Source organism: Giardia intestinalis, chromosome 5, assembly GCF_000002435.2.
Source record: "Giardia intestinalis strain WB C6 chromosome 5, whole genome shotgun sequence".
NCBI lineage: Eukaryota > Fornicata > Diplomonadida > Hexamitidae > Giardia > Giardia duodenalis.
This window is the reverse complement of record NC_051860.1, coordinates 3,295,752-3,318,193: the sequence shown is the minus strand read 5'-3', so window position 1 is coordinate 3,318,193 and position 22,442 is coordinate 3,295,752. Positions and strand designations below refer to the sequence as shown.

Sequence of the window (22,442 nt, the reverse complement as noted above, 5' to 3'; positions counted from 1 at the left end):
TAGTCATCATTTCTTCCTGCTGGGGATAACAGGGAACATTCGGTTCATGACTTTGGCTTGTTCGCGCTTTGCAATCGCTCGCTTCACAAGGATGTATGTCAGAAACCCGACCACAAACAGGACCAGAATCGGAACCGTTATTGCCGCGGCGAGTGCGACTGTTGTGATGGAACAGGTGGGGCCTGCGTAGCCTGACGAGCACTTGCATCTGACATTATCCTGGCAGACACCGTGGCCATTGCAAGGGATTCCAGCGCTTGTGGCCTTGCAGCGGTGATTAAGGCAGCCAGCGTCTGTCACGCGATAGCCGTCGAGGCATTCGCAGGTCCAAATGCCGCCGTTGCTCTTGCATATCCCCTTGGATAGGCAGACACTACCGTCCTGTTTTGGACCACACTTCTCCGGAAGGCAGCCCTTGTCTGTCAGCTTAAAGCCTGAGTGACAGGTGCATGCGTGACTTCTAGCTGCAGTGGTCCCACATGTTCCTCCATCGAATGGACCACAAATACTCCCGTTAAGCATCGGGTAACATGACCACGGTACGCACCCGTCCAAGCCAGCGGCGGCTCTTGTGTTCCCGTGGGTCTCCACGCCTCTATAGCCGGCAGGGCACGCGCAGAGATAACTGTTATCTAACTGCTGCAAGCAGGTTCCCAGTCCATTGTTGCAGTAGGTACCGGAGTCAGACGGGGTTCCGCCACAAGTGGAAGGATAGCAGCGATGCTTGGCAGTGACAGTGACAGGCGCAAATCCTTCGTCGCAGTCGCATCCTGATCCATCTTCCTTACAGGAACCGTGGCCACTACAGACAATCTTGTTTTCGACGCAATTTGTATTGGCACAGGTTATCCCAACAGGGTCTCCAGTTGTACATTTAGTACACTTTTCACTCGGTTTCCGTCTAGGGTCAAAGCATACACAGGTTGCAGTCCACTTATTTGAGCTAAAATCAAAGCTTGCCTCTCCGCAACTTCCAGCCTTACCGCATACAAGTTTATTGAGAATATTACCAGAAATACAGTCGTCTGGGACACACTGATAGTTCATGTAACATGAAAGACCGGGCTGGCAGGTAAGTGACGAAGAGCAGCTTTCGTACGGGCCCTGCTTTGCCACACAAGTCCCAACTGCGATATAGCTCGGTGTAAGAGTGGAATTGATACAGACTCCGCAGTTATCGCCAGAAGACAAGTCTGCTGATAGGCAAGCACACGTGCCTGCAGAGGACTGGCTTTCCAGATTGAAACTTGTGTCCCTGCACGTCCCTTGACCGTGACAGACAGAGTGCACTCCAGGATCAGATGACGCGGGAGCACAGGAGGCTGGAAAGCACTTTTTTGTCCCATTCTCTAGCCCCAGCCCCGAAAAGAGACACCTTAGGGAAACGTGACAGGGGTCGTCGGCAGAGCAGGGTTCTTCCAAACCTCTTCGCAAGACGCAGTGGTTATTCTTAAGATATGTGAGACTATTGCACGCTGTACACACCTGCTCTCTGCACCCTGTGCAATACTGAATGGGTCCACTTGTGCCACAGGTCCGATAACAGAACTTTCTATCGGCAGAGAGGGCATAGCCGGGCTGGCATGTCTTGCATGTGGTAGCACCGCTGTCACACTCCTGACAATTGTCTACCGTGACACCACTACAAAGGAGCACGCAGGACTTCTTGTCTGACGACGGAGTATAAGGACTGTTACACGTGGTGCACTGAAGTTGCTGAAGAATCCCGGTACAAGTCTGACAGTGTTCTATCCCAGTTGAACGGCTAGTATTGCACTTGGAAACGCACTTCAGCCCATCGGATGTAGGCACTAGAGTAGAACTACCCGAGGTAGCGCACTTCGAGCACTTACCCGTTCCGCAGGCTACGCAGTCCTTAATACCCTCATTGGTTCCGCAGCTAAGAGCACAGGCAGTTCCGTCGGGAGTGGGGAGCATGTTAGAGTCGCTACAATGTATGCAGTACTCTGCTCCCATGCTAGTCACCGACACGTCGCATCCGTCAATCGCGACAGATACCGCCAAAGCCCCGCCCGCTAGTGAACAGACGAGGAAAATGAACATTTTTCAGACTGTAAAGATTAAGAATACACTGGCATTAATTTACTGGTCTTTATTTTCTACTACCGCGGAGGTGCTCCTTGTACTCAAGGAAGCCGCCATCGAACTTAGACAGTGTCCCGTCTTTCACAACATAGAGTTCGTCTGTGACGCTCTGGATCATCTGTGCGTCGTGAGACACTATCAGTACCGCTCCAGTATACTGGTTTAGACCTTCTGCTAGTGCAAGACGTGTTTCTATATCCAGGTGATTGGTTGGTTCATCCAGGATCAGGAGGGATGGCAGGGTTTGGAACGTGAGCAGAGCGAAGTTCAGTCGAGACCGCTGCCCGCCAGAAAGCGTGCGATTGGTTTGGAACACCAGGTCGTCAGTTATTCCAAATGCTCCCAGGTGGGACAGGTACTTGTTGTTGGTCTCTCCAGGGGCAAATTCATTGATTGTTTGGAGTGGTGTCTTATCCAAATCCAGGAGATCCGTGTGGTGCTGCCAAAATATTGCGGGTGTACATTTGCTATTACGAATGAAGACGCCAGAGTCAGGCTTTTCCATTCCACTCAGTAGCTTGAGAATGGTTGACTTTCCGCTACCATTTGCGCCACAGATTGCTATTCTACTATCATTGTAAATAGTCAGATTGATGTCCTTGAGACAGAATCCTCCTAACTTCTGCTGCACATAGCTAAACTCCACGTCCTTGAGTGATAGCAATTCAAACTGGGCGCCAGACACCTCGGGCCCAGGAAAAATAAATGGTGGGACCGCGTAGTCTTCTGAAACGAACAGCCGCTCCATTTTATTCAGCATCTTAATGCGACTCTGCACCAGGCTTGCCCGCGCAGCGTTATATCGGAACCTATCAATGAAAGTCTGCACACGCGCCTGTAGAGCCTCCTGCTTCTCTACTTGCCGTTGCTGATTTTTGAGCTCACTCTCCCGAAGCTCGATGAATGCACTGTAATTTCCAGAGTATTTCGTGAGCCTTCGGTTATTTAAAAAGACGATGTCTGTAGTGAACTGATTAAGAAAGTCTGTATCGTGCGAGACGACTATAACAAGCTTATCCTGGGGGAAGTTGACTAACCAGTTCTCCAACCACATTATGGCATCTGTGTCCAGGTGGTTGTCTGGTTCATCAAGGAAGAGTATGTCTGGAGCTACAAAAAGTGCTTTAGCAAGGCTTACACGCATGAGCCAACCACCTGAAAACTCCTTGGTGCGTCTGAGTTGCATTGCTGGTGTAAATTGCAACCCCGCCAATATCTGCGATGCACGTGCCTGTGCACTGAACAGATCAGCTGCCTCCATCTCGTCGTATCGCTGCTGGAGAGCTACCCCGAGATTGTCCAAAAGCGCCTCTGTCGCAGAAGCATTAAGTGCGGCGGAAGTATCCACACTTATGCTTGGAAAAATGCTAGCATTAAGCTCAGTCAAGACATGCTCTGGAAGCAAGCCTTTCAACGTGCGAGAAGCGGAATGTTCGGACTTAAGAGAAGAGCTCCCATGAGAGGCACTACGAAGACGCATTAGATGTTCTTCAAGGAGATCTATGGCAGCCTTGATGGCGTGCTCTGCAGTGGTGAGCCTGACATAGTCCTCATTGGCCGACAACACGACATCGATGACCCTGTCGGTCGATGGCGCTACCTCCTGTGACACGTAGAGTATCTTGTACTGGTCTCTATTGGTGATGCATGCAATCTCTCCGTGCGCAATAGCTCGCAAGAGACTCGACTTTCCCGTGCCATTCCGACCAATAAGCGAGTATCGTCGCCCAAAATGGAAAGTAAAGTCACAATCCTCTAAAAGGATATTCTTTCCATATGCCAGAGTAACCCTATCGAGCTTGATGGCCTGCCCCGTGCGAGGAACAAACTTTGTCTGAGAGATACTGACAGCATTGTCTGCTGCAGGGATTTCATCCTTGCTAACGTGTTTTTCCTTTAGACGACGCTTCTCTGCTAGTGCACGTGCTTTTTCTGACGACTTTATCATCTGGAATTGGAGCTTCTGCATTCCTAAGTCCCTTGCTGTTTGTATCCCCTTCCAATACTCATTATTGGCCGCGGCTCGTTGTACTTGTTGTGAAACGGACACAGCATCATCTAGTCGCAAGCTCACTGCGGAGTCTCGGCCATGAGTCGCTATCAGGGAGCAGACCTCGCAAACGAGGTTTGTCACTATCTCCTCGGCCTCATCAAGCGAAGCTGTTACTCTGCAATTGTGAATTACAGGAGCAATGGTCTGTGTTGCCCTGCTGATACTGTCTGCGTCTGTATCTAAGGTATTCTCTAGAACACATTGGACATAGTTCATTATCAACGTGTCGATGAGCAACTTCCCCGAGGAGTTTGTAAACGCATTTGCGATCACATCTCTAAGGGAAAGAGCGTCGTTCATAGCCTCTGGTACTTTTAAAATTTATCGCTAGCCCCAGGTCATGCCTGAGTCTGCACCCCTTCGGATCACTAGGGATGTGTGCTTAATTCTGTCAATGGTCTGTGGTGCCGATGTGCAGCACACGCTCAAGCTAGATCTGCACGAGGTTCTATCGAATTTCTACCTAATCAGTAAGTGCTCTGATGAGGACTTGAAAACCATCGCAGTTTATGCATGTACTTTGTTACTACGGCTTCAGAAGATCTCTAGGCATGTTACAGTGCGCAATGTAAAGAAGCTTTTCATCGTCAGCCTCATGTTTGCGTGCAATATGCTCTCGGATCTAGAGCTACCTTTCTCTGTGTGGCCAGCGTTCTCCCGCTGTCTTGATGAGTCTAGTACCGTAAGAGAAATGTGTGTTTGGTATCTGAAAAGCATCCATTGGAATTTGCACGTCAGGAGCGATCTATACAACTCCATGCTGGGCTTGGTATCACTACAGCCCGAGGCAGAGCCTCTCACAACCCCTCGGATAATAGACTCTACTAATAATTGACCGACTTATCTATCCATATTTGGTCAGCGTATCAGACTAATCCCTTTCTTCATTCCTTTTCAAATCCACGGCTGTGATATTTCCCATTTACTTAATTACGCTCCATATAATTTCCGACAATCTCTTCTCTTACATCTGCTGCCGGCTCTCCACTCTCGTGACCCACAAGAGAGCCTTGTAGGCTTTGAATCTCCTTAGACGCTGAGTTCCCATGCAACGGTATTTCTGGGCTACACCTCAGTGATCGGGAATTTACGTAACCAAAGCCCCCGTACACTGGTGGGTCATTGCCTCCTGCTACTACTGCACAGTACTTACACATATTCTCTGTGACTGTCGCTGTTAATATAAGCGACACCATCGGCAATATCTGCCTCAGGGTGTCATGGGGAGCAAACCATAGCTTTCGTGTTAGTGAATCATAGCCGTCAATAAGTACTACGGGATGGCGCCGCGTGGCCCTAAAGATAAACCTGCACAACTCTGCAAACGACCCGAATAAACCTGTTTTGAAGTTTTGACAGCCCTCTGCATCCGTGTTCCTCATGATATTAACGAATATCCTTTGGCTCCGTTCATCAGTCAGCGCCGGAGCACACCGCTCGTACCATGATTCGTAAACGCTTCTAACGTATGCAGCGATAGATTCGAAAAATGCACTGGTACTCGACACCTTGAATACTGAAAAGTCAAGGCTCAGGACAGAATGGGCTCCAAGATGCTGGTCATATTGAGACCAGCCCCTGATCGCTAACTTAGCAAATGACTGCAAAGTTTTAGCGGGTGCAGTGGTGCTGATAAAAGACTCCAACATTGAAAGGCCGAAGGTCTTTCCCGAGCCACTCTTGGTGCCTAGCGAGACCACGCGTTGAGGCTGGAGCATGTCTACCATGTAAGCAGAACAGTCGCGGAAGCAAATGTCTGGGTCCAGAACAACACTCTTGTAGTCGCTGGTTAGCAATGGGCGGCCACCTGGGTTTATGATAGTAGACACTCTTCCAAATCCTGGATGTGGCGCAATGGCAGTGAGGTTCCTTCCGCTACAAACAAATGTTATATAGACTGGTTCGATAAGAAGGCCAGGAATATCCAGCTCAAGGTCAAAGTGATCTGTGGAGCTACCTAGTGTGCTGGAGTACATGCTCTGTGTTACAGCAGATGATCCAGAGATCTCGATGGGATTTAGCGGAGTGGTGTCAGTAGTAGTAGAACGACCAACAGACACTGTAGGCTTCTGGAAATATAAAGTCAGATGATGTTTCCCTAACACTCCATCAACAACTGTCTCATGGTTGAATCCTTCACACCTCCAGATAATCGTGTTGAAGAATGGATAGGTAATAATAAATTCCACTTGAGCGGTAACTATGCCCTGCTGGAGAGTAGCTGTGGCCCACTGAATATCAAAGAGCTGAACTACCTCGCACAGTTCGGAGCTGTTGAGAGCGTTTCCACCTTCCATATATGCATGTGAGTCGAACATTTTGCTGTTCTAAAAGTAAGATGTGCCTACAGTTAGCATCTACAGTGGCATCGGAAGATCAAATCTTTAGTGAACAAAGGTTATTCCGACACTGTTGAAGGTTTTCGATGAGCTCCAGTTCCTTCTCTATGGTCATCAGAAATTCGTGTACAGTAAGCAGAAGCTTAGAGCTTGAAGATAGCGTTATTGTGGGGATTATAACGTCGCATGCACGTAAGAACGGACCACAGAGCATGTTATTTCCAAGGGAGCTCATTGTATACTCAAGTATCTTTGCCTTATCCCCATCTCGAAGTTGCCTAAGTACATCGTGATAGTTTTTAATTCCGCGGCATTCTAGTTCCAAAAGAACGCTTCCTGTGAGCTCCCTGCTGGTCAAGAGACTCAGCTGCAGTGCATCCAGATGTTTGTAGATTGCCAAGTAGACATCCAGTTGGGACAAAGATGGTCTAACGTTCAACCCATGGACCATGTAATCTAGATTTGCTCGTGGACGGATCATGAAGTCTCTCTTTGATAGGCGCTGCTTTGGCTTGTCCTTCTCATTTGCAAGGGCAATGGCATCCTCCAGAGGACAGGACGTCAGCACCACCATGGTCTTGGTTTGCAGTCCCACATATATTCCCAGCTCCTCCTTCTTGGAAAATATTGGAGTCTGTGAAAAAGACTGAACAGCTATAGAGAGGACCGCTACATCAAAGTGTATCAGGGTTGCTACCTGCAGTAGAGTCGTGGAGTCATAAACCCTGACACCCCCATCAAAGCAGCCAGCCAAAATGAATGTCCCCATGCTAGTGGAGCATGCACATAGGGACGATATTCCCTTAGGAACATAGTCTGATTGAGCGTGGGCTTTTAGCTTGACTGAACCTCTGTTATCCTTGTTATCCTCTGATAGCGACAAGTCGGTATAAACGTAAAGCAAAGAGTAGATGTATCCACCACATGCTATATAGACATATCCATCGCACCAGATTGCGGCATCAATTGGTTCTGAAAGAGAGTACTCAAAGAGCATGGAGGGGCCTGTGCCCGATCGACCAACAGCATTACGACGCTTGGGATCCTCAGACACACCGAGAGCTATCTCGCCGGACAGCATATTCCATATCCGAATGTATCTGTCATAGGAAGCTGTGAGAACTGGGGCAAAATGATCAGCTGCATGTGGGGAGGGAAGAGGGAACGCTGCACGGATAGAATCGGCATGGGCCTGGACTCCAAAGCAGAGAGTTTCGGTCGTCACAGTCCACGCGAAAAGCTTTCCGGAGCGAGTTCCGGCCAAGACTTCCTGGTCGGTGGCGCTGAACGAAACTGCATGGACTGCAGTGGATGAATCGTAAAAGCGTCGCTGCCAAGAGTGGGACCCCGGTATGAAAACTTCAACTGCTCCGCTATCATCTGCCGCAACATAAAAGGCCCCGTCGTGGCGATAGGCTACGGCTGTGGTGGTCATTTCAAAGCGGCCAGTACCCTTTGCAAGCGCTGCCTCTGAAACCTTATAAAGCATAACCTGTGTGGAGCTAGCTACGGCGAGCTCGGCCGCCTGGGGATGTCTAGCAATGGAGACTGCAGGCCCGTTCAACTCATACCTCGTCTGCGTAGTGAACTGATTAAAAAACGCTTCTGTTGGTGTTACCGCAGACTGGGCCACGGGAAGGGCCGAAATCGGAATGTACCCCACATTAGACATTTCAATTATTAGAAGTTGGGAAGAAGCAGCGCATTTACTCCCGACAGACTCACTGGAGCGCCTTCGCTTTCTCAACGTCCAGAGGCTTCGGCCCGACAATAAGCTCGACATGGCAGGGCTGAGACTCATACTTGCTGATGCGCCCATGTGCCCTGAAGGTCCTGCGACGACGGCCGCGTGCGCGATTTACGCAGTACGAGATGACGTACAGCTCGTCCTCCTCCTTCTTGTGGGCGTGCTTTGCGTTGCTAACGGCTTGCTTGAGGATGTCCTTGACGACGACAACAGACTTCTCGGGCCAGCGACCCTTGTCCGTGCCGCTCCCCCTGGCTTGCGAGTGGCGCCCGACACCCTTGTAGAACTTGAAGAAGGGGACGATCTCCTTGTGGTTCAGGACGTTGTCGAGGTAGGCAAAGGCTCTCTTGACCCCCATTCCCTTGATAGCTCTGCAGGTGGAGTATGTGTTCTTGAAGGAGGCCTTGACGCCGTCCCTGCGGGACTTTCCTACGAGGAGATTGTCCGATTTAAAGGCGTACTTGACCATTCCCCGGTGCGTTCACGGGGCTTCAAAAACAGACATCAAAAACGAAATCAAAATAAATAGTTTTTTTTCATTTATACACATCACAGCGTCACGACTCGGATTAGGAAAAGCGGCTTGCAGCCATCTTCAGCTTCTGATAGACCTTGTTTGGAGAAAGCCCCAAAATGAGGTCGCATATAGCATCGCGGGCGACACGGGTACCTGCCACGGTGCCCAGGATGTGCACCGTCTTATCTGCTAGCACAATCCGTGTCTTCGACGCGTTCTCAATGGTGAACTTGACCTTGCCGCCGGAGCCCGCTATCCTTCCTATCGCTCGGGACATGTTATCGCCCTTAAGGACAAGCTTTACGTTAGTGATGTCGAAGGTGTCTATGTAGAGATTGTCCATTTTCAGAAACGCAAGAGCGTCCTGGACCTCAAAGCCGAGGGTTATGGCGCGGAGGAAGTCCTGTCCACGATCGAGGGCGTTGGGGGCAACCGTCTTCGCATTGCGCCGTATCTCAATGCAGCGGCCGGATATATTGTAGCGAATGTCAAGCAAAAGCTCTGTAACGATTGGCGTGCATATGTTATTCCACTCCCGTTTTATGGGCGAAATGCGGTTGTAGGGCACCATCACCTTCCTGAGCTCGAAGGACTTCTGGCCATCCTCTGCTGCTAGCGGTGCGAACTGCGGAGGCTGCGGTATAGACTGTTCAAGCATTCGGCAGATATTCGGCAAGGACCTTATAAGTGCAATTTCGTTAGTAAATTCTCTCTCCGTGCGATTTCATTTACATTTTGCTTAGCCAGCCCAACATGAATATTCTGCAGGATGCCCATCACAGAGGCCGTTATCCCCCTGGAGGTGTGGGCCAAGATCCGCGCCCTGAGCTCAGCAAGCCTCGACAAAGCCATGGGGCTCATTGAGGGGGCGTCGTGGAAGGACCCCAAGGTGGATGAGGGGATGTCGATCACCACCGCCGTGGTCGAGGGCAGCAAGAACCACGCGCTCAAGGCGACGATGGAGATACCATACCCCGTCCACTGCTGTTTCGGGGCCCTTGTGGCGATGAACATCAACGTTGACGAGACCAACAGCCAGGCCCTCCGCAAGTCGACGCTTTTCCGCCGCGAGACGCTGGAGTCTCCAGCCGACGCCGAGACGAAGAGAGCCTATGCAGGCTATGCCCAGCAGAAGACGGCCCAGGACTTCCCCGAGGTCAGGGAGATCTCTAGCGTCTCCCAGTTTGTCACCACGTCTCCCTCTGCGATTGTCGCCCACCGCGAGTTTCTCACCGTCCTCAACTTCAGGGAGCTCCCGAAGGCGGAGGGGAGGCGCCGAATCCTCTACTCGTTCATGAGCCCAGAGCTCCCGGAGCTTCTCGCCCTTTACCCAGAGGCGACCAAGCAGGAGGGCTGGGTCCGCGGAGTCGTCCACATCAGCGCCTTCCTTTTTGAGGAGACGGCCCCGGGCAGCGGAAAGACAGCCGCCACGTTTGTCTGCCATAGCGATCCTATGGGAAAGGTCCCGGCGCTGCTTGCCAACTCGGTGATTGTCAACCAGGCGAAGTCCCTGCTCAGCATTGTTAAGGTCATCGAGACCGGGCAGGTCCAGAAGTGAATGCATGATGGTGCGTCTCACTAACGCTGGCCCGTTCTTTGGGTGTGCTGCAAGTCTGTCCTTCTTTTCCGGACGTGCATGCACTCCCACGAGGAACCTACAATTCTGGATGCAGTGAAGGGGCCGATTACACGTCAGCCCTAGCAGCCCATGAGAGCCGCCTCCTGCAGACCTCTGGCCCAGGTTATACTGAGGACGTTATTGTAGACACAGATCTTCAGCAATCCTCATCCAAGTTGAGTGCCTGAAGGAGTCTTAGTCTCGAGCATTATGCAATCCAATCACCATCGTTCTCGGCTCCAGCTGATCTTTCCCAATACAAGAGACATCGGGGACCCGTCGCCCAATTCGCACTCACAGTCGCTGTCTCCTGCCAATGGGCGCACCTACTCGAGCTTTCTCCACAATCGCCACCGCAGTAGATACATTTACATCAAAGAGCAGAGTCGGCGGACCCCTCGGGCAGCAGACTGTCTGCACTCCCGCGATCGTACTTCATTGCCCGGGTCCTTCTACGCACCCCCTTGCGGACCAGGACCTTCACGATGAACGGTATTGCTGCGCAGACGCCTATGAGGAGCAGGACCAGAATCACGATCGCTGCTGTTACTCCGGGCTTGAGGCCAGACTTGTTCAAAAGGCCACTGCAGTGCAGGCCATAGGCTGTGCTTAGACTGACAGTTTCTCCCGAGGCACATCGCGTGCATCCAACTCGGCCATTATTTGAGAACTGTTTGCACATAGAGCATCCAGAGGGGCACTCAAGACACTTACTGTTGTCATAACTGAAGTAGAAACCGTCAGCACAAACTCCGAGCATACAAACATCTGCAAAGTAACAGCCTTCAATGCACTCCTTTTGGCACGGAATACAGGCAGGATCAGCGCCCTCTGAAAATCCATACCCATGGACGCATGTGCTACACTTGTTTTGCCCTCTAACGTATTTCATGCAGTTCGGGACAGTGCCTTGAATACAAGCTCTGTTATCCTCTGACAGATAGTATCCATCTTTACATGTAGAGCACTCGCTGACATTAAAAGTGCATCTACTACAGTTTTCAACCTGGCACTGTTCAATAGCATTAGTTGATCTGTTGTATCGATATCCCTCAATGGCACTCATACAGTTAGATATATCAGAGCTAATACAAGTTGCACACTTATCAGCACATGGAGAACAGGTGCCGTCAGATACATAGTATCCGATAGCACATTGGATGCAGATGGCTTCCGATGAATTTTCGCTAGCTGCCTCACAGTATGGAATAACCTCATTAGCAGGAACACAAGTACTTCCCTTTAGAACTCTCCCGTTCCAACACGTCTTGCAATTGTTACCTGGGCCATCGCATGTATCACAAATGGAGTCACAGGCCACGCAGATATTGCCAGACAAGTAGAAGCCATCCTGACACTTTGTGCAGTTGTATCGTTCGCTGCACGCATCGCATCCCAGTATACTCAGTTCGCAGCGTATGCAGGCCCCATTCTCTTGAAATTCATCTTCAGAGCATGATACTTCTGTGCTTGAAGAGCATAGTACACCATATATCTTTGGGCCAGTAATGGCATCCGTTGTCGTATTGCATCTATCACACACTGTCTCTTCCCGATCACTATCATAGTGACACAACATGCAACCCTCAGGGCACTTCATGCAAGAAGAAGTCCTGGGATCAAATCTGTAGCCAAGATTACATGCGCCATTGATACAACGATATGGTGCAGGATACGCACCATCCATGCAGAACTCACAGTTCGAAGCACAAGGAGAACATCTGCTTCCAATGAGGACATAGCCCTTCTTACAGCCTATACACGTATCTGTGGTTTCACACTCACTACAATTCCTGTCAGCGCACTGAGTACAGCTACCGCCATTACTTCCGTTCAGAGTATACCCGTCAATGCACTCATCACATGTGTCCCTAGATGTGCTACAAATTTCGCAATTATGATCTGTGCATGGGGTAATATCCCCGGTACTCTTATCTAGATAATATCCAGAAGAGGGTTCCTCACACTCAGTTTCATTCTTGCAGCTGTAACAATTGGCCTTGCATGCAGTGCACGTAAAGGTCTTTGCGTTAAAGAAGTATCCAGCATGGCATTGTATGCACTTATTGGTGTCATGTGCGCACCTGATGCACCCGTCATAGACCTCACCGGGCTCATCGCAGACCCCACTTGCGTTTCTGCAGTGATTCGCGCTGCACTCCAAGCAGCTGTTCGGATTATTGCACGTCTTGCATGTGTGGTCGCACGGCTTGCAATAGCCATGGTCGAGGTAGTACCCCACTTTGCACTCAGTGCAGGCTCCCGGCCCCCGACACGAGAGACACCAGAGCATGCTGTCATCGCACTTAACACACATGTTGCCAAGAGCATAGTGGTCTCGGGGGCAGTTGATAGCTAATGTTCCAATAAGAAGAGCGATTAGAGTAAGAAGTTGCATTTTAGATTCTTACACGCTATTTTACACGCTTGCATGATAGATACTATTTCTCTCAGCGATTGCCTATCAACTTTTAATGCCGAAGTGTAAGGTATACCTCGACACACTCCATTCATAGACCATTTGCCTTACAACTGCGCATTTAAGTGGCCACAAAGTGTCCGCACATTATATGGGATTTCGGATATTATGCTTGTCTGTATTTACTTAATGTACCCCTGCAATATGGAAATTACCTCATGCTTCGTCGCATCCGGTACTGTGTGCTTTGGCCTCTCAGCAAACGTCAAGACACTGTTCCCACTGGGTGTCACGAGGCTATACTCCAACTGAGCTAGTATGCGTACACATGCAACATGGCCATTATATGCGGCAATCATCAGTGCACTGTGCTCCTCGGGTATCTCTGGTTCGTAGAAACCCATACATTTGGCCTCCTTTGAGACTAATAGACGTGCTATTGATCCGCTACCTGCATAAGCAGCGGCCATAAGGGCAGTTTCTCCTCTATTTCCTCGCATGCCGAACTCCAACTTGTATAAAAGCCTGGCTGCCTCAAACCGTGACGCAGCTGCAGCGTACATTAGTGCAGTCCTCCCATTCATGTCTTGCAGCCTAGCCTGAACAGGGGAGAAGCAGTACACGTTGACCAAGTTATTGTCTTCTGCGGCGTACATCAGGTCGGTTTGCCTTCCAGGTGCCATGATCAAGTTATCTGAGGAAACGCCCTCCTTCTCTCTTAAAAGATCTGCTATTTTCAAGTTATTTGTCTGGAGTGCCAGCTGGAGAGCCGTTAGACCTGCTCCGGAAACAATTCCAGCCTCCTTGTCCACTAACACTCTGACGGCATCCATGAAAGAAAGGTCGACTGCTATCATAAGGGCGGTCTCTCCGAAATCGTTAACTATTCCTGCGTACTGCATATTAGCTAGAACGCAATCCAGGTCCTTTTCACTAACCGCAACCATCAGGGGAGTTGTGTAGCGACTTGCCACGTGATCTTGCCGCACTTCCTTAAGATGGTTGATCTGTCCTGTGGACAACGGTGTTGTGATATCTTTGGGGCCACTTGGGAGGGGTGACGCAGGTAATTCCGCTGTTAGTAGAGGTGGATAGGGCAGAGACCCGTAGGATGGCTTGGTGGCTCCTTCTGCAGCGTACTGTGAAGGGGATTTATATACACTAAATCGCTTTGCTGGACTTTCTGCCTTTGCATATTTAAGCTTGGTAAGCTCTCGGAGAGCAGTAGCCAGATTAAACTGGCCGTTTTCTATGAAGTCATTAGAAAGGTCTGTCAGGTATGCTCGCAGGCCATTTGCTATGAGATAATCGTTCAGGTCCTGTGCTGAAATGTTGGTTGTCAAAGATTTGCCTTCGTCAGCACTTTGGGTCAACTTCCTGTCTTGACAATCTGAAAAAGGCCTCGTATAGGGACTAAAACCGCTCTTTATGGAGACAGAATAATCGCCAATAATGAATCCATCTGCTTCTGACTCGCGTGGAGCAGCAGGCTTGAGGTGCTGAACAGATGCCGTAGGCTGAGACGTCTGTGATATCCGTAGAAAGCTATACACGTTTCCATGCTGGGAGTTGTTAGCAGTGTTGTGAATAAATGACGTTGTTGCTTCCTGACTAAGTCTGAGTAGGTGGTATGCAGAAGACAGATTGGTTGCAAGCTCTTCAGCCATAGCCCGAAGACGCTCAATCTCCTCGCTCTTTTCACGAAGCAATCTGTCATATGACGGCAGGATATACTCAACAAAACTATCATCGAGGTCTTCGTAGACACAAATCTCTGACGCCTCTGTCTTGGGTCGTAGGCACATTGTATTTCGAGGAGTTCGTGAACGGGCTTTGAACTTGGGGTTAGCGCTAAATATTCTCGGCCTTTCCGCAAGTGCATCGTTCCTTACTTCATAGGAGTCGCGTGACTCAACTCTAAAGCTTTCGGAGCGCCGAATATTCCTGCGCAGTGCACCTTTGCGAGTCCCTAATGTGCTTGATGCAGCTTCTATGGGGAAATCAGGCATATCTATGTCTGGTGCATCCATGGCTTCTGAGGTACGGTTAGAATCGAAGTTGACAGAGCGAGTTTCTTTGTAATTGGTTTCGCTAGATTTTCTGGGAGTTCGTTGGGGAAGGGCTTTCTTTCTACGAAGAAAGCTGTGATTGATTTGATTGGGTGTGCTGATAAATGAAGAATTATTTGACGGGCATAGTTCGGTACTTGTTGAAAGAGGGTCATTGCGTTGTTCACCAAATGTATTACTCAAGAGAGGAGGCACCTGTGTCAGCTTCAGAGAGAGCTCTGTATTGAAGACTGTGTTGCTAGAGTGTCCGCTATATGGCCGAGGCTTGCTCTTGCGTTGTTGATGCAAAAATGTCCCAGTGCCATCTAGACCGATAGTTCCACTATTACTTTGGTTAGAATTAAGATGGTAAGACCTATCGTCGCGCTTAGAAGTTATAATAGAAGGAGATATGGTAAAGCTCGTTGAGGAATTAGCTTGTGCTCCATAGATTGGCTGGAACGCAGAAAAAGAAATCTTCCTTACAAGCTCTTTGGACAATTCTGCAGGCTGGTGGAGATTGACAGGAGAGTCTATGTTGTCTCTAGCCAAGGGCTGGGGGTGATGATCCTGCAACACTGGGGAGTCGATTGGGCGCCCAGATAAATCAAGCCCAGTATTATCTGTGGGACTAATAGAATGATGGTTATTCTGATAATTTGTAAAGTTGGCATTCTGGATAGTTAGACGAAGATCGTCATTAATGGCCCGCAGCCTACGGATTTCTTCATCTTTCTCAGCTAGTATATCTTCTACTGGGGCCTGGGAAACAACCCTGCTAATCATAAACGGGTTTTCACCGACGTGGTAGGAGAGATCTATAGAAGGTGACGTCAGATCCTCGTCTGCGGCAACGTTGAACTTTACTTCATCTAGAACACGGTGTGGATAGCAAATGCTACTGTTTCTGGTACTTGTTTCCCGCGCAAGAGGTGTGGTGGGGATCTTCTCGATGTATCTCATCAACTGGTCCCGCTGGTCTGTATTTTGCTGCCGGAGATCTGCTATTTCACACTGTAAAGATTCTATTAGTTTCATTAGACGGGCCTTGCTTACTCCATTGATCCCTCCAGTTAAATTGGATGCATTCATTGTGTTGCTGTAATAGCTGCCAGCGTGATCTCCCGGGCTGGGCTCCTCCATGGTTGTATCACCTGTGATGGTCTCATGTGTGAAGGTGGCGTCAAAGAATGAAGGATCGTCGGACATGTCACCGTCCCGAACCTTCTGAAGATAGTTATAAATGGCTGTATAATGCCGCTCCTCTGCTATAACAATGCAGTAGTTGATCTCCTCCAAAGTTATCTCATAAGATCTGATCAAGACACGGACACAATCCAAGTGTCCTTCGTTTGTACTATGATCTAGGGCAGTTAGTTGGTTGCAGTCTTGTATAAGGTTGCAAACCTTTACCAATTCATGCATAGCTTCTAAATTTCCAATCTGTGCAGCCAGAATCAATGCGTCTCTCCCGTCCGGCAATACAGCATCTGCTTCATACTCTGCCAAAATTCTGCAGAGCTTCCCGTTATCTGACATAGCTGCAAGCATCAAAGCTGTACAGCCATCGTTGTTAATCAAACACGCCTCATATTCGGCTAAGATCCTGATGACGGGGAGCGCAGACGCGCGAGTCGCAACCATCAGCCCAGTCTCGTTGTTTGCATCTCGCGTATGGGCATATTTTGAAACGTATGCGCCCACAAGGTGCACGTTGCCAGAGGCAACTGCGTGGAACCACTCTGTGTCGCTGGTAATGGACATAGCTATTTCGGTATTACTTTTAAGTTGCCGAATCGTATAGATCAAAAGGAGAGCTGCAACTATGCCAGCAGGCTAGGTAAACAAGAGGGATCACTGTTGAGGCAGTACTAAATGACTTGACTCATTTAAAGACATAAGGGCAGAATGCTGCTATTCACTTTGCAAAAGATCAATACCCTAGGTGCATTGTTTACGTTGACCTACAAATAAGGAGCCAGAGTACACATGCTACTTAAGAGACACAGGTGTGACCATAAGAAGGTTCAGAGGATTCTGTTCGGGGCATTCCACTAAGACTTACAGGTAAGTAGTTTCCACTGCCCCGAACCATGAGTGGCTTAAGCCCAACGCAGCATTAGTGCTATATAAAGGTGCTTATAAAAATTGAAATGAAGCCGGTCGTGACACTCAATCAATTTTTAGATGGCCGGATTAAGGCCCAGCGGCCGCCGATAAGATATGATAAGCTAGTGCTAGAAGCGGAGGCTCTTGTGCTGCAGAATGGCTGTACCTTTGGATCTGGTGAGGGAGACTGTCTGATCAATCTTTTTGTTTCCCAAATTCTGCCTCAGCAAACCATTCGTGGAGATACCATAACATCATTCTTTAATTATATTGCACGAAGCTATAAGACCCCTAATTTTGTCAGTGTCCAGAGTTATAGAATGCTGTTCAAGGAGTGCTCTAATTCTCTTACTCGTCACTTTAAGATCGCCGCTCGTCTTGTATATTTATTGACTAACATCTTGCACCATCGGTCTGCTGCTATCCTCAGCTTTCCCAACCCATTAGATGAGATCGCTTGTCTTTTCAAGACTCTCGCCACTATCTGTTTCATGGAGAATGGCAGCGTTACAAGTAATCACTCTCTGATTAAAACTGTGTTCTCATTTTATATGACTCTGCCGACGCGCCTGCAAAGCATTTGCCCCCTTCTTTGGACTAGCTATATCTCTCTGGACAGTCTTCCTTGTCGTGTGCTTACTATTACATTGCTCTCATCTGCATATGATGAACACCGAAGCAGACCACATCAACGGCAGACTCTGCAAGCGGATCAGCATGTCATAGCTAGTACACCATATTCTGACCATCCAGGGGATACAGCTGCGATACTGGCACTTAAGGCTCTGAGCTCGTATTTTCGTGGTGCAGAGCAGTGCATGGCGGCGGCAGAGTGTTCTAGAGCTGATCGTTTAAATTACACCCCATACTCCCAATTACTAGGGTCGTCATTGGTTAACTTCTATGGACTCCTGGAGTCATGCTTCCACGAGATCATGAAGTCGTCTAATCAATCATCTGAGTTTGTCGCTGCGTACTTGTCCATGTTTCGCCTGTTTTGGACCACTGTGTCTCCATCTAAGCTTAATTTAGATATTAGCTTTATCTTAGCACACACTGAAAACCCTCCTGCAGGATTCAGATGGACATCTATTCTCTCGATGGCTGGATCTGTACTTAGTGGTATGAAGAGGGAGATTCTACGTCGAAACTATGTCCCCTCAAAGGATAGCGATGTGCTGATTCCACTGGTGCAATCGCAGATACCCTTGTTTATTACTGTGTCTAGGAGGGTTCTTACCTTGCTCGAAGGTATCGGAAGTGATACAACTGTTGAGCACGAGAAAGAGCTGTTTACGTCTGTCGAATATCTAGCCACTTTCTTTGGCATATTCCCTGTTATCGGTCATTTTGCCGAGCTCTTTCCGTTCATTCCTTCGCTGAAGATATGTTTTACTGAAGATGGAACCAATATCCCTCTCTCTGTTCTCCAGCGTCTAACCCTTCATGATCCACATGAGCATGGTACGAGGCTCAGCACGACTTCATGGTTAGACTGTCAATTGTGCTCCTACTTCAGCTCTGCAGTAACGGTTGATCTTCTCCACATTTTAAACATCACCAGCTTCACAGCGAGCGGAGAGCCTGTCTCCCAGCAAGAGTACACCGCCGAGAGAGATATTACGGATACTTTTATGGGTTGCCGCGGACACAGAAAAAAGCAGCACCAGGCAGTTGCAATAGTGCCAACAGCACCGTCCCAAGACAACATCTTTAGCGCCTCTCAACCATACCTCTTTGTGCATGCCCTTATACGTAATGAGCTGGCAGCAGCAACGCAGGCAGGGGCTGTGAGTATTACAAAGGAGATGCCATTCTCATTCCTCAACTCGGCCCTCGATGAGGTTCTGGGGACCCTCATAATGGACCAGCTTCTCACGTGCAGCATATTTCTCCTCAATAATGCAGCTGATATAGATACACTCCTTAGAGGAATGGAACTACTCTGTCTTCTTTCTAAGTTTCCCCTTTATTACTTAGAAGAGCTTCCTGTGGCTGATATGCTTAACATTTTTCAGTTGTCACTCCGGGCTGTCAATATCTGCATCAAGGCGTGGCCATCTTTTCAGTCAACCATAGCTACCTTAGCCCAAGGAGACGAAAAAGCATTTTCCATGAAGCTTATTGATCTCTTTGCTCATGCCGTCAGTAGCTATTGTCATCTGCTAGAGTCAGATGTTATTAGCAAGGAGCTGTCTCGCGACGAGGAAGAGCTTGCAATAGATAGAGAAGCTACTATGTTGATTTCCACCCTTTTATCCCACAGCAACTATCCGACAAAGGTGCACTGCAAGGTGGTTATCGGAATCATGGCTCTTCTACGGCGTCACGAGACGCCAACTGATGCACAGAGAGTTTTGCAGGGGGGTGACCTGCTTCTTTTATCCCTCAAGTTCTGCCAAAACCAAAACAGGCTCCAGGGATACATGATACGTGTTATCCGATTCCTCTTCATGCGTATAAATCTTGAGGCCATTCAAACAAATTCTATATTGGGTTTGCCGCTAAATACAACACTGTATTGCATTTTAGACGGTTTAACAGGACGAGATCGCATTTGCTTCAATAGCATCTCAAGCCTCAATGCCTTATTTACCCGCCTCGGAGAGCTTGACTTCAGCGACGCCTCTTCTGAGACGATATCTCAAAGAGACGATATGGTGTCCCGCACCATCACCCAGTTAGCATCCCAGAGTTTCTCCAAGCGGATAACCCCGGCCAACGGGGGGATTGTGATCCAGCTGATTACACTCTTGGAGTCTATTTTTAGTGGAGAGTATTTAAAAAATTTCAATCCGAATGTACTAGAGTTGATATTCAATCTTGCTGTCTATCTGTCCAATATAATTCCTCAGTTGCAGCAGTATCAGAAAGAAGCCAAAAGGCATCTGCGCAAGCTTGTCATTTCTCTTGCTGTTGGCCTCTTTGGTAAAAACGCACCCGATCCCCCGAAGTCCACCATTACTATTCTTAGCAATTATCGCCCTATTTTGCTAGAGCACCTGGCTGCAGACCAGACCACCTTATCCTTCCACCTTCATGATGCACAGAAGAGAGTGGACCGCTTGCAGACCCCATCGTGTCTAGAGCACTCTCAGTTAAGAACCACCGAGGGAATTCAGCTGTCACCTATTTCAGAGGAAAAGCTAGCACAGCTAGATTCATGTTCTATACGTGCAACGGCCACAGACACAGATCGGGCCACGGCAACGAAGAGCTTGGCCAGAATCAAAGCACGATACGACACTTGTAGTGCCATGATAGCCAGACTTTACGAAATCCTCGGAATCGCAGAAGGAACCGTCCTGGAGTTGTGAAACCTCTCTGGTGAAACGAGGGATGCATACCGAGCAAAGCGTTTACACTTTCAGCTTAACAAGAGCCGCCTTAGTACTCGTCGAAGAGGTTGCCATTGCCGGCGGAAAATTCCTCATCCTCCTCCTCATCGTCATCATAGAAGTCCTCACTCTCCTCCTCGTCTGGGATTTCCTCGGGAAGAGCAACAAACAGATCGGGCTTCACATCCCACTCCTCAGTCCTTGAGATGCTCCCCTTGAGCCTGAGAACTTCACGAGCAAGGAGCCAGTAAATAAGCCCGATGCTCATGGGAGTCTTGTTGTTGCAGGGGATTGCCACGTCAATGAACTTCAGGTTAGCGTCCGAGTTGCAAAGCGATATAGTCGGAATATTCACGTAGGACGCCTCGAGAATAGCCTGACGGTCGACAACCGGGTCGTTGACGAGGAGGAGGCGAGGCTCACAATAGTTCGGGTTCATACGATTGGTGAAGTTGCCAGGGATAAAGCGGCCGGGGAAGGCAGTCGCGTGCGTGTACTTGCAGAACTTGAGGATAGCACGCTGAGCATCGGGTCTGTTAGCGACCACGGCGATCTCGGCGGGGTCATCGATGGTGACGAGGATGCGTGCTGCGAAGACGATCTTGGCCCAGACTTTCTGCAGGTTGAAGACAAAGGTCCCATCCTTCTGCCTGTCGAAGATGTAGAACTGCATCCTCCTATCGATGTTGCGGACGCCAAGGTGAGTCGTTGCAACGAGCATCTTCTTCACATCAGCCTCCTTGAGCTGGTACTCCTTGGACGCCTGGGACGTTTTCTCTGTCGACATAGGGCTCGAGGGCCACTTCTTTAATGCCTGTGGATTTGAATTTAAATTACTTCCTAATAGATTAAGGAGTTAGGCGTCAGTATCTAAGGCGTGGAAAAAGGTGCTGAAAAGAGGTGCCGTGAACATATGGTAAGACAAGAAAGGTCGTGCCAATAGGGACGACAAATCCTGAAAGGAAAAGTTCTGAAGTAGCTGACAACGTAAGCAACTCATCTCGAGGAGCTGCCTAGGAGTAACTCCATTGGTAGTGCTTTAGAACACACCGCTTACTGGCTGTCAATATAGTCATGCTTGGTCTACACTACCTTTCGCACCGGTAATAATTATAATGCTGGGGACCAAGCTCTACTACCTAGACTGCAACATCAGGGTGTGCAACCCCCGGCAACGGCGCGAGGCGCCCGTATTCAGTGGGCGCATATGGTTCAACAGCCTTATGCAGTTTATTGAGGCTGTCGAGCAGAAACTACAGTCTTTTGTGTCAACTGTGGACCAGATGAAGATTTGGTATCGCAAGCAAGGAGGAAAATATCGCTCCATACATGTCCCTGAACAGGAATTCCTAGATACTTGCAGCAACTCTAATGTAATTGTCTCCTATTTTCTCCACGGCCCGTCCTCGTCTCCCATGAAAAGAAGTCCTCCTTTGCTTGCACAGAAAGCAGATGGCTCTTCTGAGAATATCGTCTCTATTGTCCTCAATCTAAAAGATACGTTTTCCACTTGGTCGGGTCCCAACCAGAGCTGGATAGAGTTAGCACGGTACTATAAGGCCTCGCATTTAACGGGCAAAGAGCTAATAGACATTCCACAGGACTGCCGCTCTCTATTTACAGTTGAGCAAGACAAGGCCGTGAGCTCCGTTGGGGTGAACACGTCGTCCGTTGACAGCGTTTCGGTAAGCACGTCAATGCCCCCAGCACCAGCAGAAGCAGCATCCCGGCCTTCTACTAACGAGCGCACATCATCTAAAGGAAAAGCAAAGTCTGTAAGCGTGTCGACCACTACACTGCCTGTATCTGTGACAGAGACAGGAACAGAAATGGACATGGGTCTCCTACCGCAACCAAAAAATCAACTTCCTTACAGCTTTTATGTCGACAATAGCCAGTATGGCAGCATCTATCAGCAGCACTTTGTCTCACAGCCCGTCGGTCCAGCGGTACCAGTGGAAAAGAACCATAGCTTCAACAATGCCGCTGACTTTGGCGATCTACGAACACACAAACCCATCACTCAGTCTGACTCTTTGGTGCATCTTACAATACCAAAGGTGTCGGCCAAGGCAGCATATATAATTACCGGGGTTGTGTACGCTGATATACAGGCTCGTGAAGAAGTTTAAAAGTAGAGCTATAACT

At 48.9% G+C, this 22,442-nt stretch overlaps 13 protein-coding genes across 13 annotated transcripts; 4 read left to right on the top strand and 9 right to left on the bottom strand.

The window, feature by feature from the left end:
- Window positions 1–6: 6 nt before the first annotated feature.
- GL50803_0025238 (High cysteine membrane protein) lies at window positions 7–2,064 on the bottom strand (the record flags this gene model as incomplete). Its single annotated transcript, XM_001707548.1, has 1 exon — window positions 7–2,064. The coding sequence occupies one exon, from the start codon at window positions 2,062–2,064 to the stop codon at window positions 7–9; it is 2,058 nt and encodes a 685-aa protein (XP_001707600.1).
- Window positions 2,065–2,113: 49 nt separating this feature from the next.
- On the bottom strand, window positions 2,114–4,459 carry GL50803_009741 (ABC transporter, ATP-binding protein; the record flags this gene model as incomplete). The annotated part of the gene is made up of 1 exon (XM_001707550.1): window positions 2,114–4,459. The coding sequence occupies one exon, from the start codon at window positions 4,457–4,459 to the stop codon at window positions 2,114–2,116; it is 2,346 nt and encodes a 781-aa protein (XP_001707602.1).
- Window positions 4,460–4,499: 40 nt separating this feature from the next.
- GL50803_0088922 (uncharacterized protein) lies at window positions 4,500–4,994 on the top strand (the record flags this gene model as incomplete). Its single annotated transcript, XM_038046389.1, has 1 exon — window positions 4,500–4,994. The coding sequence occupies one exon, from the start codon at window positions 4,500–4,502 to the stop codon at window positions 4,992–4,994; it is 495 nt and encodes a 164-aa protein (XP_037902344.1).
- Window positions 4,995–5,085: 91 nt separating this feature from the next.
- GL50803_0025235 (AAA-ATPase like protein) lies at window positions 5,086–6,477 on the bottom strand (the record flags this gene model as incomplete). Its single annotated transcript, XM_001707551.1, has 1 exon — window positions 5,086–6,477. The coding sequence occupies one exon, from the start codon at window positions 6,475–6,477 to the stop codon at window positions 5,086–5,088; it is 1,392 nt and encodes a 463-aa protein (XP_001707603.1).
- Window positions 6,478–6,535: 58 nt separating this feature from the next.
- Window positions 6,536–8,170, bottom strand: GL50803_0015026 (Src-associated protein-like protein; the record flags this gene model as incomplete). Its single annotated transcript, XM_001707552.2, has 1 exon — window positions 6,536–8,170. One exon carries the CDS (start codon window positions 8,168–8,170, stop codon window positions 6,536–6,538), a length of 1,635 nt encoding a protein of 544 aa, XP_001707604.2.
- A 49-nt stretch (window positions 8,171–8,219) lies between these two features.
- GL50803_0098056 (Ribosomal protein L17) lies at window positions 8,220–8,714 on the bottom strand (the record flags this gene model as incomplete). Its single annotated transcript, XM_001707554.1, has 1 exon — window positions 8,220–8,714. One exon carries the CDS (start codon window positions 8,712–8,714, stop codon window positions 8,220–8,222), a length of 495 nt encoding a protein of 164 aa, XP_001707606.1.
- A 100-nt stretch (window positions 8,715–8,814) lies between these two features.
- On the bottom strand, window positions 8,815–9,420 carry GL50803_0016718 (Partner of Nob1; the record flags this gene model as incomplete). The annotated part of the gene is made up of 1 exon (XM_001707555.1): window positions 8,815–9,420. One exon carries the CDS (start codon window positions 9,418–9,420, stop codon window positions 8,815–8,817), a length of 606 nt encoding a protein of 201 aa, XP_001707607.1.
- A 111-nt stretch (window positions 9,421–9,531) lies between these two features.
- Window positions 9,532–10,320, top strand: GL50803_0016717 (START domain-containing protein; the record flags this gene model as incomplete). The annotated part of the gene is made up of 1 exon (XM_001707557.1): window positions 9,532–10,320. One exon carries the CDS (start codon window positions 9,532–9,534, stop codon window positions 10,318–10,320), a length of 789 nt encoding a protein of 262 aa, XP_001707609.1.
- Window positions 10,321–10,753: 433 nt separating this feature from the next.
- On the bottom strand, window positions 10,754–12,778 carry GL50803_0016716 (High cysteine membrane protein Group 5; the record flags this gene model as incomplete). Its single annotated transcript, XM_001707559.1, has 1 exon — window positions 10,754–12,778. The coding sequence occupies one exon, from the start codon at window positions 12,776–12,778 to the stop codon at window positions 10,754–10,756; it is 2,025 nt and encodes a 674-aa protein (XP_001707611.1).
- A 203-nt stretch (window positions 12,779–12,981) lies between these two features.
- On the bottom strand, window positions 12,982–16,611 carry GL50803_0014539 (Ankyrin repeat protein 1; the record flags this gene model as incomplete). Its single annotated transcript, XM_001707560.1, has 1 exon — window positions 12,982–16,611. The coding sequence occupies one exon, from the start codon at window positions 16,609–16,611 to the stop codon at window positions 12,982–12,984; it is 3,630 nt and encodes a 1,209-aa protein (XP_001707612.1).
- A 389-nt stretch (window positions 16,612–17,000) lies between these two features.
- Window positions 17,001–20,273, top strand: GL50803_0016715 (uncharacterized protein; the record flags this gene model as incomplete). Its single annotated transcript, XM_038045881.1, has 1 exon — window positions 17,001–20,273. The coding sequence occupies one exon, from the start codon at window positions 17,001–17,003 to the stop codon at window positions 20,271–20,273; it is 3,273 nt and encodes a 1,090-aa protein (XP_037902343.1).
- A 70-nt stretch (window positions 20,274–20,343) lies between these two features.
- GL50803_007766 (Ribosomal protein SA) lies at window positions 20,344–21,081 on the bottom strand (the record flags this gene model as incomplete). Its single annotated transcript, XM_001707561.1, has 1 exon — window positions 20,344–21,081. One exon carries the CDS (start codon window positions 21,079–21,081, stop codon window positions 20,344–20,346), a length of 738 nt encoding a protein of 245 aa, XP_001707613.1.
- Window positions 21,082–21,409: 328 nt separating this feature from the next.
- Window positions 21,410–22,426, top strand: GL50803_007765 (uncharacterized protein; the record flags this gene model as incomplete). Its single annotated transcript, XM_001707562.1, has 1 exon — window positions 21,410–22,426. The coding sequence occupies one exon, from the start codon at window positions 21,410–21,412 to the stop codon at window positions 22,424–22,426; it is 1,017 nt and encodes a 338-aa protein (XP_001707614.1).
- Between the last annotated feature and the right edge of the window lie 16 nt (window positions 22,427–22,442).